The 16,993-nt window shown below is 34.8% G+C and overlaps 1 protein-coding gene across 4 annotated transcripts; it reads left to right on the top strand.

Annotated features, from left to right (window-relative positions):
* The first annotated feature begins 5,477 nt into the window (after positions 1–5,477).
* LOC112518523 lies at positions 5,478–15,283 on the top strand. Of its 4 annotated transcripts, none has more exons than XM_025126244.1 (8): positions 5,478–5,523; positions 7,086–7,136; positions 7,222–7,281; positions 7,391–7,710; positions 10,672–10,908; positions 11,376–11,591; positions 13,696–14,350; positions 14,930–15,283. In XM_025126244.1, the coding sequence occupies exons 2-8, from the start codon at positions 7,103–7,105 to the stop codon at positions 14,989–14,991; spliced, it is 1,584 nt and encodes a 527-aa protein (XP_024982012.1). In that variant the 5' UTR covers positions 5,478–5,523; positions 7,086–7,102; the 3' UTR covers positions 14,992–15,283. The 4 variants fall into 4 exon arrangements, with proteins under 4 accessions (XP_024982012.1, XP_024982013.1, XP_024982014.1 ...); XM_025126245.1 differs by lacking the exon at positions 5,478–5,523 and adding an exon at positions 5,694–5,823; XM_025126246.1 differs by lacking the exon at positions 5,478–5,523 and having other exon boundaries at positions 7,062–7,136.
* Positions 15,284–16,993: the final 1,710 nt, after the last annotated feature.

The raw sequence follows: 16,993 nt of genomic DNA, 5'->3' as shown, positions 1-16,993 counted from the left end.
ATTAAACTTAAATTAAATTATAATAAAAATAAATAATCTACATAAAATATGAGAACTTTAAATAGTTGATTTGACATTAGCATTGATATTTTTTTTTTCAAATTTTTATGATATCTTCAAATTTATATTTTATTCAAAAATAAAATCATTATTTTCTTTCTTAAAAACATATAAAATCGTATTATAACATCGACAAAGACAAAGAATAAAATAGAATACAAAAATCGAGATGTATCTCGCTACATTGCACGAGTAATCCTAGTATATATAATATCATAATAAAATTAAAGATTTTTGTGACATGTTCTTTAAGGTGAGTGTTATGAAGAAAAGACAAAGAAAATCTAATAAAATAAAATTGAAAAATACAAACAAATGTAAAAATTTGAAGACCCTTAAGTTAAGTGGGCTATTTAACAAAAAGTTAGTTAAATGGAACACATCCGAAAGAAAGTAGCAACCAGAGTGATCAAAATTGTAATTATTTTTAAAATTGAGAATAAACTTGATACTGAATGACAATCACAATGACCAATAGTGTAATTTACTCATTGGCTTATGCGTCCATCCAAACATAATGTCGGCCTTCTGGCCTTATTATCAAAAGGGAAATTTATAAAAATAACCGGTTTACACAACCCTTTGCCACAAAATAACCACATTTTAGAGTTTTTGCCGAAATAACCACACGGATCGCCCCCGGGGGCGATCCGTACACTACGGGGGCGATCCCCCCATTAAGTGTAAAAAAAATTCCTAAAAAGTCGAGATTACTGTTCATCCTCTCGTTGACCGTGTTTACTGTTCATCCTCTCGTTGACCGTGTTTGACCTCGCCCCGGGGCAATCCGTACTGTACGGGGGGCGATCCGGGTTAAAAAAATTTTTGATTTTTTTTTCTAATACCAATTTCACTATAAATACCAACCTCCTACTTAATAATTTTTCACACATTCCCTTTCATTTCTTTTCTCATATATTTTACTCTCACAACCCTTAACCCATTAAACACAATAAACCATCACAACCTTTAACCCACTAAACACAATCAACCATCACAAAACATGAAATCACGTGAAAGTGATCATGTTTATGTGTATCTTCGAAGTGACGGTTTATTCCAAGATATAAATGGTGTTTTAGAGTACCTTCCGATAACCTCCCCCACATGTGCAATACGTTTGTCTTCGCTAATAACGTTTTATGGGGTCGTGAAACGTGTGACGAAAGAGTTAAGTTTACGTGGTCCTTACAATTTATTTTTTAAAACGAATACTTTATATCAGTTTATGGACGACGATGATGTGGTAATCCTCTACAACGCCATTCGTCAAACTTTATCAGAAATGTTGACACTATATGTTGTCGACAATGGAGGTTATGAAGGAAATCCATCAAATGCAAACCCGGGAGGTCCAAACACTTTTTACACCGGTGCTGTGAGCACACTCTTCCCCGACGTTAGCATTGCAAATCCATATGGTCCAAGCACACTCTTCCCTACCGGTTGTGCTCCTGGTCTAAATCAGAGCACTTTCTTCCCTAGCAGTGGAAGTGGTGAAAATCGAAGCACCTTCTTCCCCTACGATGGTGCTGGAAATTCATATCTTGAAYAAAAAGTTACYRTTVAACCTGACAGTTATTTTGTTCAAGACTTGAACATGCCTCCGATGCAGTCTCCCAACCCGTACCCGATCCGGTCTCTCGAACTGTCAAAACCGTTGTGGGAGGTAGATATGGCAGAAGATGTTTATGTTGCTGCCGAAATTTTGAACATACCCGAAGACGACGATAACTCCGATTCTGAAGATATCAAGCCGGTAAGGAATAGTTTTTGGGGTATGCCCGACCCACCACCTTGTCCGGACCCAGTTATTAAAAGTAGAAAGGGAAACATTTCCTACCAGCCTACATCTCATGTCAAAGTTCTACAAACCTTTGACTCGAAGGAAGCACTTAAGCTCGCAGTGGGATTAAAGTGCGTTCATGAAAACTTTCAGATGAAAGTAAAGAAATCTTCCAAACACCGGTACGAGGTGGTGTGTCACTCAGATTCGGACTGTAATTGGCGTTTGATGGCTGTTTCCATCGATGGTACCAGTATTTTTCAGGTACGCAAGCTCCATGGTACCAGTATTTTCCATAGTAGCGGCGGACGGTGGTGGATAGCGGCGGTAGACGGTGGTTGGTGGCGGAGGAGGGTGGTGGATGACGGCTCTTGACGGTGGTCGTTGGCGGCAGAGGGTGGTTGTTGGCGCCGGAAGGTGGTGAGGGGCGGCCGATGACGGTGGTCGGTGGCGGCGGATGGTGCCCGACGACGGCGGATGGTGACCGACGGCGGACCACGGTGGTCGGTGGCGGTGGAAGGTCGCCGATGTCGTTATATGGTAGTCTATGACGGTATGTCGAAGAATGGCTTCGATATTGGTCGGGATGGTCGGTGGGATGGTCAAAGCTTTGTTTTTTGCTCGGTTTTTTTCAGAGAAAACGGGCGGTGGGATGGTCGGTGGTGGGGATGAATGGTCATCCACGTCCAATTTATATAAAACGTTAAGTAATAAAACAAAATCATCGTCAAATCAACGTCAAATCGGCGTAAAATCGACGTCATAGAGTTGTCATATCATGAAAAACCGCAAAATCAGATATAATGTCTGATTTTTTCTCCAAAAATCAACTAAATATTTTTTTTTTGGTAACCACAATTATCATCCGGTTATTTTATAATGAAAAACCGTGAAATTTAAAATTAAATACGTAAAAAGACACTTTATGTATTTTTCCATTTTTATTAAAAACACCCCTTAATTGTTAAATAAAAAACACAAAATGACAAAATAGAGGTTAAATTTCGTCATTATATCTGATTTACGAAACTCAAAACAGATAAAAATAATTTTTGCTTCTCCATAATTATAAAAGTTTATTTTTAAACCTTTATCCATGAAATTTGGTTCTAAAAAAGTTAAAAAATACAACTTCATATCAGTTTTATTAAAAATACCAAAAAATGAAAAAAAAAATACAACAATTATCATCCGGTTATTTTATAACGAAAAACTATGAAATTTAAAATTAAATATGTAAAAAGACACACTTTACGTATTTTTCCATTTTTATTAAAAACACCCCTTAATTGTTAAATAAAAAACACAAAATGATAAAATAGAGGTCAAATTTCGTCAATCAGATATTATATCTGATTTACGAAACCCAAAACAGATAAAAATAATTTTTACTTCTCCATAATTATAAATGTTTATTTTTAAACCGTTACCCATGAAATTTGGTTATAAAAAAGTTAAAAAATACAACTTCAATGACGTATCAGTTTTATTAAAAAAATTTATTTTTAAACATTTACCCATGAAATTTGCTTCTCCATAATTATAAAGGTTTATCACTTTCACGTGATTTCATGTTTTGTGATGATTGATTGTGTTTAGTGGGTTAAAGGTTGTGATGATTTATTGTGTTTAATGGGTTAAGGGTTGTGAGAGTAAAATATATGAGAAAAGAAATGGAAGGGAAGGTGTGAAGTAGGAGGTTGGTATTTATAGTGAAAATTGGTATTAGAAAAAAAATCAAATTTTTTTTTTACCCGAATCGCCCCCCGTACAGTATGGATGGCCCCGGGGCGAGGTCAAACACGGTCAACGAGAGGATGAACAGTAATCTCGACTTTTTAGAATTAATGGGGGGATCACCCCCGTAGTATACGGATCGCCCCCGGGGGCGATCCGTGTGGTTATTTCGGCAAAAACTCTAAAATGTGGTTATTTTGTGGCAAAGGGTTGTATAAACCGGTTATTTTTATAAATTTCCCTTATCAAAAAGAGTTTGCAATTAGTTCAAAAAATAAAGTAAAGTATGATCGTCAAACATGACCAGGTTTTAGAAAATATGCATATAACAACACTCTTAAAAGTTATTCAATAATAAAAATTTCTATTTTTCTTCATCCATTTTGATTTAATTTATTGATTGAAGAGCTTTTTTTAGGAATAACAGAAACATTAATACGTTTTTTTCTTCCATCTGAACTTTTTAGATTCTCCAATTTGGAGAAAATGTCATACTTTTTCTATTTTTTTTTTTCATTTCAGAGTAACAAGTAGGGTAGATTTATGAAGTCTTGAACATGGTTCCATGCATCTGTTCAACTTATTTTCGCAATATATCTCGTGTTACTATAACTATCCAAGAATACACTTGAAACTCGAAGGATAAAGGTCTTCTATCCGCTTTTGCCGTCAATCTTTCTCTGTTGTCAAGAGTATGTCAGATATAACTATGACATGCCATAAACAAGGAGTTGATGAAATAAGATTTCCATCTCCAATTTTAACTTATACATAACTCCCATTTTTGGATATGAAAAGTATACACACTTAAACTTTGGAGGATGCTTTGAGATATTTGAAAATACAAGGAACATCAACCAACAAAACAAAAAAAAATCTCAAAATCAAGGTTTTAAATGATATGAGGTGTGACGTGACGACGATGTCAAGTCTCAAGTCTTATGAGCTACAACGAAACCATGACGTTTCCAAGACATGCCCTCAAGCTATATATGATACATATATGTATTCATATTTAAATTTGTGTGTTAATGTTTTGAATAATCTCGTAAAACAATTTAGATTCATTTATTTATCTATACTATATTATAAAGCTTTGACACAAATTCTTAAAAACCATTTTTTAAGCATGAAGTACTGTTCATTGATGTATACTACTTAAAATTTAAGATTACAAGTAATTGTGCGTAAGTATAACTTATTAAAGTTTCATGTTTGAAATTCATGTAACTAATTGTAGATAAACATAATCAAATAGAAGATAAATATCTTATTTTAAATATAAAAAATATAAAATATAATTAGGATAATCAATGAGTTCTAATAAATTATAATTATTAAACAGAAAATAAAAGAATGAATTAAAAAAAACAAAAAAGTGAAATTTTAAATAGTTAGTTTGGTATTGATATCAATAATTTTTTTTCAATTTTTTATGATATATATCTTCATATTTATATTTTATTCAAAAATAAAAATATTATCGCGATCTCAAAATCACATAAAACTATATCATAACATCAATTGAGATAAAAAAAATAAAAAATAAAAATCGAAATGTATCTCATTATATTGTGTCAATACCCTTATAGTATTATAAAAAAAAAAAATTGTTTATATCAAACATTAAAATTTGATTAAAAACACATTAAATGATTTTTTAAACGTTGCATATGGAGTTTAAATAAAATCACAATCGATTATTTTGGCACCTCATGGAATTTGACCAATCATGAGTGGGGCCCACGATATCTGTATGCAGTGCACGTGATGAAAACGACAACCACCTTTCCCTTTCTTCAAATTACGACACTGCCACTCTGCATGTACTTTGCTAACAGTAGTACATCGGAGCACCCTATCATTTCTTGCTCCCCAAAACCCCCAAATTGTTTCAAGATCTTCAAAACCCTAGATGCTCGTCATTTCCATCATCAAAGGTACCATTTATCCTCTGATTTCGTATTTACAGTTCTTCTATGTTCACTATTTGCTTACTTGTTTTTTCTGCTGAAAATTACATTCCATGGCTTCGATATGAGTTTTGCAGTTATGTGTCATAAATGTGCGTTTGATCATTGTGATTTGTGCGTGTGGAGATTATTCTTGTTCTGTTTATATCATTACTCATATTATTCTTTGAATTTCTTGACTACTAATTCATTAGTGAATTCCACTGGATTTTGACAGTAATGACTTTGTTAATGTGAAGTCCGACTCATTTGTGCAATCGGTATAAGGTGATTAATGTTATATTCTCAAGCATGGACGATTTCTTGTTTTGGTTGAATTGATTAGGAATGTTGCTTTTGGTTAATGTTTCCAAAGATTCTTCTTTGACCTAAAAAACACTGTATTGTGTTTTCTTTTTGGTGTGGAAATAATATCTTATTTCTTTTTCTGTAAAATGTTATGGCATGGATGCAGCAGTAAATAGATCATTACCACTATTTATTTTTGTGTATTAGTTTCTTTTCTGTTTGCAAATGGCGCTTGATATTTCTTTAAATGCAATGTGCCAGTAAAGGGTTTAATGTTTCCCCCTTGAAATGGCTTGTAAGGGTATCTATGTTCAGTTTATGCTGTTTGTAGTTTCTACTTCTATGAATATACAATTTCAGAAAACTATTTCTACAAAGATGGCCTTTTCATCGTAAGCATGAAACTGTAGCAAACATCCTTATAGATTTTTTTGTTCACCTCATACTTCTTGTGGTTTCCAGATTCATTTGATTTCTGATTTATGTAATTTTCTTTAACGTTCTTGTTGGAACCTGCTTAATTACCATTTGCTGACTCTGTTGGTAGTGGCTTTACTAATCAGAACAACAATTGTGTTTGTTCTTCGTTTCCCCTTTTCCTTTTTTGGTGGACCGGCGCTATGGTTGTTCTCAAAATGTTAAAATGGGCAGTGGATTCTATGCTCCCTTTTTCTATCTTGTGTGAATTAACATTCCTTATATGTATGGCTACAAAGTTCCATACTATGAGGACTACTGTAGTATACGATATTTTCTCTCATTTGCATTGTAATGTGATGAAATTATTCGACTTCTGTTGGATTACCTCTTGATGTAGTAAGATGAAATATCATAATTTTGACACCACCTAAATGAAGATTGGAACTTGCTATTAAGTTCTTACAATCATTCATTAATGAATATGTTTTATCATTTGTAGTTATTAATATACTGGACTGGACATGCCAATTTAAGATCACAATCAGTAAATATGACCCCTCTGTCCTTCATGAATTGTTTCACTAATTGAAGATTTGCTCTTTCTTTGGGCATATATTTCATTATGTAAACCTCAAACACTAAAGCAAGTCAGCTAGTTTTGATTTGGTACCTGTTCAATTTAGGTACTAGAATGTAAGAGAATCACCATTAGATTCAAGTCTTCGATTAATATTGTTAAGCATTGTATTTTTGATTTTATTCTTTTCCTATGTATCCTAAATTTGGCATAAAAAGCAACATTATGTTAAATGCATTTTCAGGTGACTGACTCAGAATTATGGATGACCTTTGGGACCCACCTAACCATCCAGGTTTCTATATATTTTCCTCGATCAACATTCATTCTGTTCCTTCTCTGTTAAAGTTCAAATTTGTAATTTTGTTATTGCTTTTCAGCAACTGAAGAAATAAATTGCCGAAATGACGGATGCCAGTGTGGATTGTCTCTTGCTTATGGTGATTCACTGCCCTATTCCTTGACGTCTTTTTCTTAGTTAATTTCTTGGTACTAATAATAGGAGGTAAACAGTTTTGCACCTTACAAACTTATGCACTAAACCTGTAGATGAGATAGAAGAGAAGGGTCTAAACGAGAAAAGCTGCATACAGGTGCTAAGGATTTTGATAAGCAAAGCAGATGCTGACATCATTGAACTTGAAGAAGAGCTTATGGACCTACTGAGTCAACTAGCCTGCACTGATGAAGAATTTTCAAATACGTTGTCTATGTTCCTGAGAGTGAAGATTGATATCCTTGACTTGTCCATAAGGAAATTGAAGGATGATGCTGGAGATTTTTTGTCAACAAGTAGGGAACCAGCTGAAAGCCTAAATGCCATACTGAAGTCTCTTTTCTGTCGTTACTTACAAAAGAAAGATGAGCAGGTCTACCATTTGCAAATTATTTTCTCTTTCTCTCTCTCTCTCTCATTCTCTCTCTCTCTCTCACATTCTCTCTCTCTCTCTCTCTCTCTATATATATATATATATATCTATATGTATATCTATATATCAGTGGAGGTCACAAGCAGAAAGTTTGCAAATAACAGAGCAGAAAGTTTAATTAGCATGAACTGCGTTGTTATAAGTCTTTTCCGAATTGTGTCCTTTGGTAAATGCTATACGTTAGGCAAACATAAAATATTTTTGTTTAGAGTTGTTACCAATTGGAATTAACGAGGGAGATATAAAAACCTTACCGTTTACAGCGACTCACTAGGAAGGTCCTTAGATCGTGGTGGGGTGAGAAATAATTAGGCATTTGGTGGTCATATTATTGGTGCAAGAATACTTCTTGCTCATTTAAATAGTGGAGGATGCCCTAAATCTTGTTCTGTTGATTTTTTCTAGGAAATAAGAGCTATGCCATCTAGAAGTCAATACGATAACCACTTGGGTTGTGACTCAGTTAAGGCTCAGGGGGATGTAGTGGATCTCATCTTCCCGGAGTTTGAATCCAGGTGCTGCCAAAGCCCTTGTGGCCACGAAGGTTCACCTGCAATTATTCTAGGCCATTCTTGGTTGGCCACGGGATTCGTTGGTGCATATAAACTAGACCGGATACCCATGGTTACCCAGAAAAAAATAGGACAATGACTTTAGAGTGCTTGGTTGATTTTATGCTATTTATTCTCTCTCTCCCTCCCCCTTTCCCTCTTCTTCTGTATGTAGGCTCCAAACAGATGGAAACGAAGAGAATGAGTGTGTTTATCATATAGCATGTGCTTGTATATATGGTAGAAGTAGACATATGCATGTGTAGTACATGCAAACACGGATATCATAGTCTCTCGTAACGGTTCATAGCATTAAGACTAAATGCTTGGTAAACAAGATCTATGTCGTTGATTTCATTCACCATGTAAGAGACACATTCCTCGTTGCTGTTATTTCTCAATCTATTCTGCTACGAAGTTTTGCAAATGTGTATTTTCTTGGGTATGCATGGCTGCTAGCTCACTCCAGCTACCTTTCAGAAATAAGTACATTCTAGCAACCAGATCACAGTGGTTTTTCTCATGGATAAGCTTCCTTATGGACAAACTACTTTTGATAGGGCTATATTTTCATTTTCTTTATACAGCATTATCACAATTTTTTTCAACTGTAAACAAAATTCTAACGTTTAATTGAGTCGAGTAAAACTAGCTACCAGGCACTTGTCCAATAAAAGATCTGCGATCTTTCCTTGTTACTGATCACATCAGGGTGGCAATGTGACTCTTTCTTAGGAGAATGAAATTGCAAATGTGTGAGAACAATTTTGCTCACTTGTCAGCGACCTAGCCATTTATATAGCTTATCGAGAAATCAAGAAGAATTTTCTTTTGCTTTTGTTTTGAGTAAATTACACCTATTGTCCCTGTGGTTTGCTCAAACTCCACCAATTGCCATTGCCGTTTCAAAATTACACCAGACCCCTCATCGTTTCAATTTTTTTACACTATTCATCGCTGTCTGTAACGGGCGTTAAAATCATCATTGAAGTTGAGGGTTATTTTGGTCATTTTGCCTTTTTCTTATTAAAAAAGTTAATGTGCAAGCATGAGCAACAATTAACTTAACATGCTTTAGGGGGAGGGACAAATGGTGTAAGCAATTGAAACGATGGGAGGCTTGGTGTAATTTCGAAACTGCAGTGGCAATTGGTGGAGTTTGAGCAAACCACAGGGATGATCGGTGTAATTTTTTTTTTGGGTAGCCTGATGGTTAGTTTCACACCAGCTGACTTTGTGTGTCCACACTCCTTCATCCTTGCTTAGGCCATATAAGGCTACATGAAAGGAGTTGAAGTGGCATGGACGTTTAACACGTAAAACATTAGTTATTTTTAAATGTTTTGGCTTTTGTCTTCTCATGAAAATGCTAAATGCTCTACCACTAAGACTCTTAGTGTTGTTTCTAATCTCCCCTAAATGACTATGCGCATCATGTATCAATTTGACTCAAAAGGGGGATCTTCTGGGCCTCCAACACATACATTCAAGTAACAGGCTGCCAGATCATCACTCTTGATGGTAGATAAATATATATTTTATTTATGTATAGTTTCCTAATCAAGTATTTTTTAGGTTTAGAGTTTGATTACATTTTGTACTCTGTAAACCACCTATATATACACTATATTATAAAGCATTTGGCTCAAAGTCTTAAAACAACTTTTTAAGCAATATGTACTACTTATTAATGCCAAATTACTTAAATTTCAAGTTTATAAATTATTGTTGCATTAATACAAGTTCTTTGAGTACAATAACAAACTAACCCATATATATATATCTTATAACTAATGACTAACTAATAAGACGTTCAAATACATGATAATCAATTGAGCCCTATCAATACGATAAAATGCTCCATCATAATTATTATCCAAAAAAATACGTCTATAAATAGAACTAAAATAAATTACATCTTTATCGTATTACCATGCACTCACTTCACATGACTAATGAGCTTGAACCTTCAGTACTTGAACCTGAACCTGGAGCCCTCCACCTAACCCAGCCTTTAGTTCCAGGAGACATATAGTGTAAATACCTCCAAAGCGATGCCCAACAATCATAACATCAAATAAGTTAGACACAAGAAATCTTCTTCTACTTCTTGTTCATTCTTCTTCTCTTTTCTCCATTTCACCTCCATCATTTTAACCATATTGGAATATGGTTGATCCTAAGGCAGGGCCTCTTTTACTGACTTACAACTTTGACCATGCAGTGAGTTATTATATGAAGGATTGTTATATCCTAATTGCACATTACCCGTTCTTGGTAGATGCCACTAGAACAAATGTTTTTCTCTTAAAAAGACGATGACCTTTATGTTTTCTCTTCAAATCAAAAGCTTGCAGGTAATACCAGTATTGTTGAAAGCTCCAACTATCAAGTACATGCAGACAGTCTGTTTGGGGAGAAGAAACAAATGGGCAGTTCTTCAAATGTAAAACAAATCAAAAGAGTCATAATTACTGCATTGGAGAAACACACAATTTCACAGACGAGAGTCAAGATTGAAGAGGAGAACGCAAATTATCCTGAAAGTACCAATAATTTTGGAGCTCCATCATTGAATAATGTTCATGTATGCTTTTCTTCATCACAAATTCTTTGTTTCATTAAATGGTTGATGTGCAGCATGTGCTGGAACTGTTCTAAGAGGCTGTTTGGTTGGTTTTCCATTAAGTCCTGTATGAATAAGGATGTCTGTATGGATTAATCTGTCTGTAAAAATTGAAAATGTTTTTGTTTGGGAGGGTTTTCTCATAGATGGAAGGAGCAAGTTTTTTAATCGGGAGGGGCAGGTTTGGGAAAAACTTGGCTTTCTGCATAAAGCTCCCCCCTAAAAGCTTAATAAGCCACTTTCTACATCATAGCCACTATCAAACAGTCATGTATAGCTAACCAAATAAGCTGTGAGTCCTGTTAAGCTCTTTAAACTGCTATCAAACAGAACTAAGTTGTGGTTCATGTATACTGTAGTTGCATACCTTGCTCTTATAGTACTCCACACATTACTGGATTGATGTTTGATTTTATTCTGTTATGCAGTGTATGACTCCTGTGTCCAAGTATTCTGCTCTTGGTCTGTGTCAGGGATCCATGGAGAAGATCAACAGAGAATTGAACAAATTTCAGAAAGAGAGCCGTACAATGACAAAGGATGTTCTACAGAATATGACTCCCAGATGCAACTCTGTCTGCAAGAAGCCATCTTTGGAAACTCAAGGGAAGTGGAAACATCAGCTAAAAACGATCAAGTGCCAGGTAGGTTTTTGTTTTTAAGAAAAAAACTACATACATATCAATTAAGATGAGAAACTTGGAGAATCATTGTTCACTTTGAAGTCTAAGTTAGGCATTCTTAAAGTCCTAGGATTAAGTCAAGGCTTTTTCAGAGTCGATGTGAATTGATTTAAGATTAAGATTTTTCATTCATTCCCATCTAATCAAAAAACATTACCATCCAATCAAAAAAGACCCTTTTGTATTTGTTATTGATTTCGGAATTTGAATGAATCGGAGAATTCCTGTATTGTATTTGTATACGTCATCAGTCTGATCCTTTGTAGGAACTACCTGTAATAATGAACTTGCAAAACATCAATCCATCCCGAACTTGGTGGTTAAAATTACCATTTCTTAGCTTTCAATTCGCCTCTGATCATCAAATGAAATGTGAATAATCCATCCTCTTCTCTATGAAAGAAGGGGCAGGGAAAAGCATGAAAAAAAGGCTCGAATGGTATCCCCCCCCCCTCACCCTTTCCTTTTTTGTTTGTCAGTTTTAGGAATATCCCCATTTGTAGGTCCGAGATGTTTCACTAAGATTTCCAATTGTGGTCCCGAATTCAAGTTGATTCTATTTTGCAGAACAACCCGACGAATTTAGTAGATCTTTTTAGGAGGCCTCAATGACCATAGATCGAACCTATCCAATTTTTACAGTTATTATACAGTGTAAACTACAAAGATTGTCCCTGGATTAAGGGCCAACCGACAAGTTTAGTTCAATGGCTATTTCCTTTTTGCACCGCTAGTCCAAAAATAGTCGCATTTCATAATTCATACCAAGTTTAGCCCCAAAGCCAACTGCATCAATGCATCGCTTGAGGCATTTCGGCCCTTGATGACTGGATCGTGGAGATGGAACAACAGCAGTGTCAATAGAGTTATAAATTAAGAAAAATGCACAAACTGGAACACAAACATCAATTTGTAGAGAAGTTAGCCATTGATGACGGAATCGCAGAGATGGGAACAGCAGGTGAAGCATTTCAAGGATGTATGGATGAATGCTTCCAAAATTAGGTTATTGACTGATTCGAAATTATATAAATTATAGTAGTGATGAAGGCATCCAGTAATTATTTGACACAAATCATAACACACAAGATTAGAGTCTTAACTATCATCACTTCATAACAGACCTGCTAGAGATTAATGGGCACTTCTTCTCAAACAATAAACAATCTAGTGATGAACAAGATTAACAAAAAAATTATTTGATGTTTTTTAGTTTGATTTCAATCTGATATTTTGTATTTCTAAAATTATGAAAAATGATGAAGATGATGAGAACATTGATGTGTTTGCCTCCTTTTACAGCAATGACATCAATGCAGTTAGGGGTTTGGATTAACCTGGTATGAAATGTGACTTTTGGACCAATAGTGCATAAAAGATCTGCTGGTTGGCCAATAGTTAAGAGATGATATTTGTAACCTATTCCTTACATATTTAAGATTGGCATTGCAAATTGTTGCAGCTATATAAGCATACACCCGCTCTAAGTTGTGTACTTGAGGATGATATACCCTGTACAGCTAAACTAGAGGTTGCTTACCACATTATGGTAAAATTGTTATGCATGTTTCCCTAACTTGCATGATGAATTATGTGCAAGGTTATACCAACTTTTGCCAGAAAATGCCAAGATTAGATGACAATTGTGATAATAATCAATACTTATTTGTTAGTAACTCGTGTGATAATAAAAGCAATCTTAAAATTAGTCCAAATAATCTGGTTTGTTCTGTTTAAGGGGCCTTGTTGTATGGTTTCTGATTTTTTTGGTATGATTTTAATTGTATCATCTTTTCTGATTGAGGTTTCTCCATATCGACCAAAAAATGACTTTGCTTGTTATATACACTTGCATACATGTTCTATATTCAAGTAGTGCTACATGATTACCCTAATAAACACGGCTGATATAATCTATCAAAATTCTTTTCTGGTGTGCAATGTGTTAATATGTCAGTCAATTAGTTTCACATTGCATTCTTCCATAAAAAAGAAAAGATTATATTAAGCGTTGCGAATCAATAAAATTATTTCAATTGATTTGATTGCACTTGTTCCCTGCCAGACTGACGATGAAAGTATAGGTTCCAGATCCGTTTCTTTGGAAGAATCATCTGAAGCACCCAATGCAAAGCCAAATATCATTAGAGAATCGGTTTTTTCTCTTGACAATAGAGACAAGTCAAATTCTATTTCCCTTGAAGCAAGATCGAGACCAGATGATAGTCTGGTAGATAGAGAACAGAATGCACCAGATACACTTTTGGAGCTCTCAGATCATAGACTGCATACTCAAGATGACTCTGGTCCAAAGCGAAAGCAAAGATTTCAGACCAAGCTTGTTAGCAAGCATAATGTTGATGATGGAAATATAGAAGTGGTCGTGAAACAAGAGAGGAACGATGAGGAAGGAGATGAAAATTCTAATCTTTGTCCGAGTGTATCATCTACTAAGACATACAAGAGGCGACACAAACTAACTTCACTTTTGCAGACGAGTTCAAGTGCACCAGGCTTGCTTGAAGGAACCAAAGAGTTGAGCAGCCTTGGAATCGATGTGACTAGCCCCCATGGTCGATCTGAGATACTTGGTAGCTTGGACATGGATTACTACACTTTAGATGATTTAAAAGCCATTGCAAAGCAACGGAAACTGAAAGGTTATTCGAAGCTTCGCAAATCAGAGCTTGCACAGGTACTAGGAATCAAGGTCATGGAAGGTGCGTCACAATCCCATTTTACACTGCATATTGATTCCCATCAAGATTATTTATTAGATTATATTTTAGGCCAAATTGCATAAAAATGCAACGAAGTTTGCCTCGGTATGTATTTAGTGTAATGATGATCTTTTTTTCAGTTGGTTTCAATTTTTCCTATTTCGTACCCGTTTTGATCATTAGCCGTTAGATCTTCTAACTAATGCTAATGTGAATGTCAAACTGTCAAGATATATTGTAATTTTTAATCACGTGAAAAAAATGTCACATCAAAATCAATCTATTCCTCCAAGTTGGTCGAAAACCGGTTTATGAACGTAAAATGGGTATACATTGGGAGGAATAGAGTGCAAAATGGGTATAAAATAGAAGGAATAGAGCGTAAAATGGGTATAAATAAAAGGAATCTAGCGTAAAATGAGTATGTAATAGGAAGAATTGAACTTTTCTTACACTAATCGAGATAAAAAAATTCATCGTTGCACTAAATAGGAAGTATAAACATTTTTGCACTATATTTTACCATCCTTCTGTCACCTATCTACCCGATTTTAAGGCTTTGATTGAATTTGCATGCAGGGAAAAGGAAGCAGAAAAGAAAGGAGGCGTTGCCAGTTTCACCGACACAGGGTGAGCCATAGCTATCACTGGTTAACGTTTTATACTGTTCCACCATTAATCCTGAAAACCACCCTTATACATACGGCTATACAAATGAAAGAATGAATCAGTATTACAAAATGACATGGTAGATACCAAATAAACTCTAGGTTTCTTACTCAGAATGACCATCCCTATACGAGGTAGATATAGTTAGTGATCATTTAGAAGATGCTAACCGTGATAGTTATATAGATTGGTCGTAAAACTGCTATTCGTGGTCGGCATTTTGAGATAGCCTTTAATCAATACAAAAATCTGAAGAATATGTTGATATAAGAATGAATCAGTAGTATTGCTTTGTTTCTGCTTATGCCTTTGTACATCTTGAAAAGTTCCCAGATTTATTATTGAGTTTCTTCAAGTATACTTCCTCCGTCCCAAAACTAAAGTGACAAACAGTTTTGGAAATATGTAATTATCATACTTTATAATTAACTAAATGACACTTTTACCCTTAACAATAGAGAAATTAAATTTCTCCATATATGTCTAGTAGACATTTATTTTGGGATGGAGGGCATATTAGTTGCATATGGCAAAACTCACATACTTTTCACATTTGGTGATGCTTGAACCCTTGACCTGACCAATAGGAAGGTCGGGATTAACCTGTAACCCGGATGCCACTGGGCTAATGACCCTTTGGTGATTTTTTGTGTTTTTGTTGCTCGCAAGGATCATAATTAAGGGTATAAATGGGAAAGTAGACACTTAGTTTGGGATAGAGGGAGTATATTTATATATGGCAAAACTCATCACTTTTCACGTTTGGTGAGGCTTGAACCCCCGAGGCCCCTAACCAATAGAAAGGTTGAGATTTGCTTGTAACCCAGATGCCACTGTGCCAGTGACTCTGATTACTTTTTTGTGTTTTTGTTGCTTGAAAGGGTCATAGGCACAGTGCCCGAGTTGCTAGTAGAGCATTTGTTGTATATAAATATTATATACTTCTAAAAATAAAGCTCATTTCTGCAGTTAATAACAGAGTCACTTGTAAATAGTACATGGGAAAAGTGTTTCTGAGCAAAATCATGTTGTAATGATGTGTACTTTGTTGTATGGTTTGAGTTCATTTCTAGGGGAGAAATGAAACAAAATGATGACACGAGGGTTAAAAGTTTAAATTTGAGAAGTTAGTAAGTGCAGGGGGCTGAGTGTCGTTTCTCCAAAGTTGGAGGAGCTGTGGTGAAAAACCGGTGAAATTTTGATACTTCGGGTGATACTGTAAAGCAATTTTGTTTATAATTGTTACATGCCAGAATATTAGATCGACTCAAAATCACTTTTTTACAATGCAACCGAAATAAAATGTTAGGAACGGTTTGGTTTGCGAGATTTAATGGGATTTGGAATTATATTTCATTTCAATTCTGCGTTTGGTTTTAAAGAAAGTCTGAAATTGAAATACCGGGAAGATCTGGAAACCCCGTAGGGTATTTGGAATTTCATATGATATGTTTGTATTAATGTTTTGTTTTGTATTAATTAATTAATAAAAAGTAATTTAATTAATTTTATAATCATTTATAATTTTCTTTTTATAATATATCTATAAGTAATGGAATCTAATTTCATTTCAAATTCTATAGATGGAATATACCAAAAATTCTAAATCCTTTCGATTCATTTCAATTTCAAATCCTTCCATGAAATTCAAATATTTCAACAATAATCTACCAAACCAATGAATTACTTGTAACTATTTCAAATCATTCAAATATTTCAAAAAGTAATCTACCATCTGGCCATCATAGTCCCCATGATTCCTACTCCATACCCCTCCACATAACATAATATGCAATTATAAACCATGATCATGTATTCTTAAAATAAATCGCATGCTTTCCTGCATGTTGCATCAACTTTTCATGACATCAACATACCAGAAGAAAACATTTATTGCATGCAACCCAAAAATATTACACAAAATATCATATAAAACTGACTTGAGATCCACGACTATAGAGTGCTGCATGCGAG

The sequence above is a fragment of the Cynara cardunculus genome (genome assembly GCF_001531365.2).
Source record: "Cynara cardunculus var. scolymus isolate 2C chromosome LG 9, CcrdV1, whole genome shotgun sequence".
Classification (NCBI taxonomy): domain Eukaryota; kingdom Viridiplantae; phylum Streptophyta; class Magnoliopsida; order Asterales; family Asteraceae; genus Cynara; species Cynara cardunculus.
Note: the sequence above shows the minus strand (reverse complement) of the source record. Positions and strands in the feature narration are given on the sequence as shown.